The sequence below is a fragment of the Solanum pennellii genome, chromosome 1, assembly GCF_001406875.1.
Source record: "Solanum pennellii chromosome 1, SPENNV200".
NCBI lineage: Eukaryota > Viridiplantae > Streptophyta > Magnoliopsida > Solanales > Solanaceae > Solanum > Solanum pennellii.
The window spans coordinates 57,632,676-57,634,866 of record NC_028637.1 but is presented as its reverse complement, the minus strand read 5'-3'; the positions used below and the strand labels follow the sequence as shown (position 1 = coordinate 57,634,866).

The 2,191-nt window shown below is 39.4% G+C and overlaps 1 protein-coding gene across 1 annotated transcript; it reads left to right on the top strand.

The window, feature by feature from the left end:
• The first annotated feature begins 378 nt into the window (after positions 1–378).
• On the top strand, positions 379–753 carry LOC107021514 (uncharacterized mitochondrial protein AtMg00860-like). Its single transcript, XM_015222196.1, has one exon. It carries the CDS (start codon positions 379–381, stop codon positions 751–753), a length of 375 nt encoding a protein of 124 aa, XP_015077682.1.
• The last annotated feature ends 1,438 nt before the right edge of the window (positions 754–2,191 follow it).

Here is a 2,191-nt window from a genome sequence, read left to right as displayed (position 1 = left end):
AGGGCTTCATAATATATATTGATTACCGGCAAATCAACAAAGTCACTATAAAGAACAAGTACCCTCTTCCCAGAATTGATGATTGATTTGATCAGCTCCAAGGTTGAAGTTTCTTTTCTAAAATATATCTCCGGCCAGGGTATCACCACCTTTTTTTTTTAAGTGAGACAAGAGGACATTCCTAATACTGTCTTTTGTACTAGGTATGGTAAATGAGAGTTGGTTTTCATGTCATTTTGTCTCACTAACGCACCAGCTGCGTTTGTGGACCTTATGAATAGGGTCTTCAGTGAATACCTTGATTATTTTGTCAAAGTATTCATATATGACATCCTTATATACTCTAAGACTAGAGAAGAGCATGAACAACATTTGAGAATGACATTGCAAGTATTCCAAGAACATTGGTTGTATGCAAAATTTAGCGAATCTGTGTTTTGGCTGAGATCAGTAATCTTCCTTAGTCATGTTGTGTCCGACCTGGGTGTAGAGGTTGATCCTAAAAAGATTAAGGCAGTAAAGAACTGGCTGAGACCCCTCACACCTATAGACATCAGGACTTTCTTGGATTTAACGAATCACTATCGCAGGTTTGTTGAGGGTTTTTCCGCTATTGCTGCTTCATTGACATCTTTAACAAAGAAGAAGGTGATGTTTGAGTGGTCTGAAACTTGTGAAGAGAGATTCCAAAAGCTCAAAGAACGACTCCCTTCAGCCCTACTTCTCACATTGCCGAGGAATGGTGAAGGGTAAATGGTGTACTGTGATGCTTCCAGAGTTGGTTTGGGATTTAGTCTTATGCAGGATGGTATGGTTATTGTATATGCATCAATACAGTTGAAAATCCACGAAAAGAATTACCCTAACCATGATCTTGAGTTCGCTATTGTGGTATTTGCATCAAAACTTTGAGATATTACTTATATGGTGTACATGATGATGTATTTACTAACCATACAAATCATTTGTATGTTTTGATATAGAGAGAATTGAATCTTGTCAGAGAAGATAGATAAAGCTTCTCAAGGATTATGACATGAGTGTCCACTACCACCCAGGTAAGGCCAATGTAGGGGTCGATGCTTTGAGCCGATTGAGCATTGGCAGTGTCTCTCATATTAATGATTAGAAGAAGAAGTTGGTTAAAGAGGTAACACCAATTGGCTGGGTTAGGTGTATGGTTGATAGATACACTAAGTGTGGGTGTTTTAGTTCATTCCGGTTTTGAATCCTCATTTGTTGTAGATGTTAAAGATAAGAAGCATCTCGACCCTGTGCTCAGGGAGTTGAAAGAATCAGTGTTGAGTAAGAAGAATGAATTATTCTCCTTAGGGGGGATGGTGTGCTTAGATACCAGATCAAATTGTGTGTGCCCAGTATTGATAATCTGAGAACTAATATTATCGTAGAAGTTCATGGCTCTAGGTAATCCATCCATCAGGTTCCCCAAAAATGTATAATTATCTCAAGGATATCTATTAGTGGGAAGGTATGAGGGGAGATATTCCTCAGTTTGTGGAGGAGTGTTTCAATCGCCAACAAGTTAAGGTCGAACACCTTAAGCTTGGAGGTCTTACCTAGTCGATTGAGATCCCAACATGGAAGTGGGACGGTGTTGATATTTGTAGTTGGTTTTCCCAGGACCAGGAAACTGCATGATTCCATTTGGGTCATTGTTAACATGATCACTAAGTCTCACTTTATTCCTGCGAAGTCTACTTACAGAGCCTAAGATTATGGCAAGCTGTACATTGATGAGGTAGTGAGTTGGCATGGGATCCCTATATCTATCATTTTGGATAAGGCAGCCCAGTTCACTTCTCACTTTTGGAAATCTTTCAAAAAAATCTTGGGTACAAAGGTGAAGCTCAGTACTGCTTTTTATCCTCAGACAGATGGACAATCAGAGCGTACCATTCAGACACTTGCAGACATGCTGAGAGCATGTGTTATTTATTCACTTCAAGGGGAGTTGGGATGATCACTTGCCACTGATTGAGTTCTCTTATAATAATAGCTACCATTCCAGTATTGGGATGGAACCTTTTGAAACACTGTATGGAAGGAGATGTTGGTCCCCAACTGGGTGAGAATGATCAAGGATAGATTGTCTACTACATACACTCGTCAAAAATCCTATGGGGATAACAGGAAGAGACTTCTTGAATTCGAGGTAAGTGATTAAGTCTTT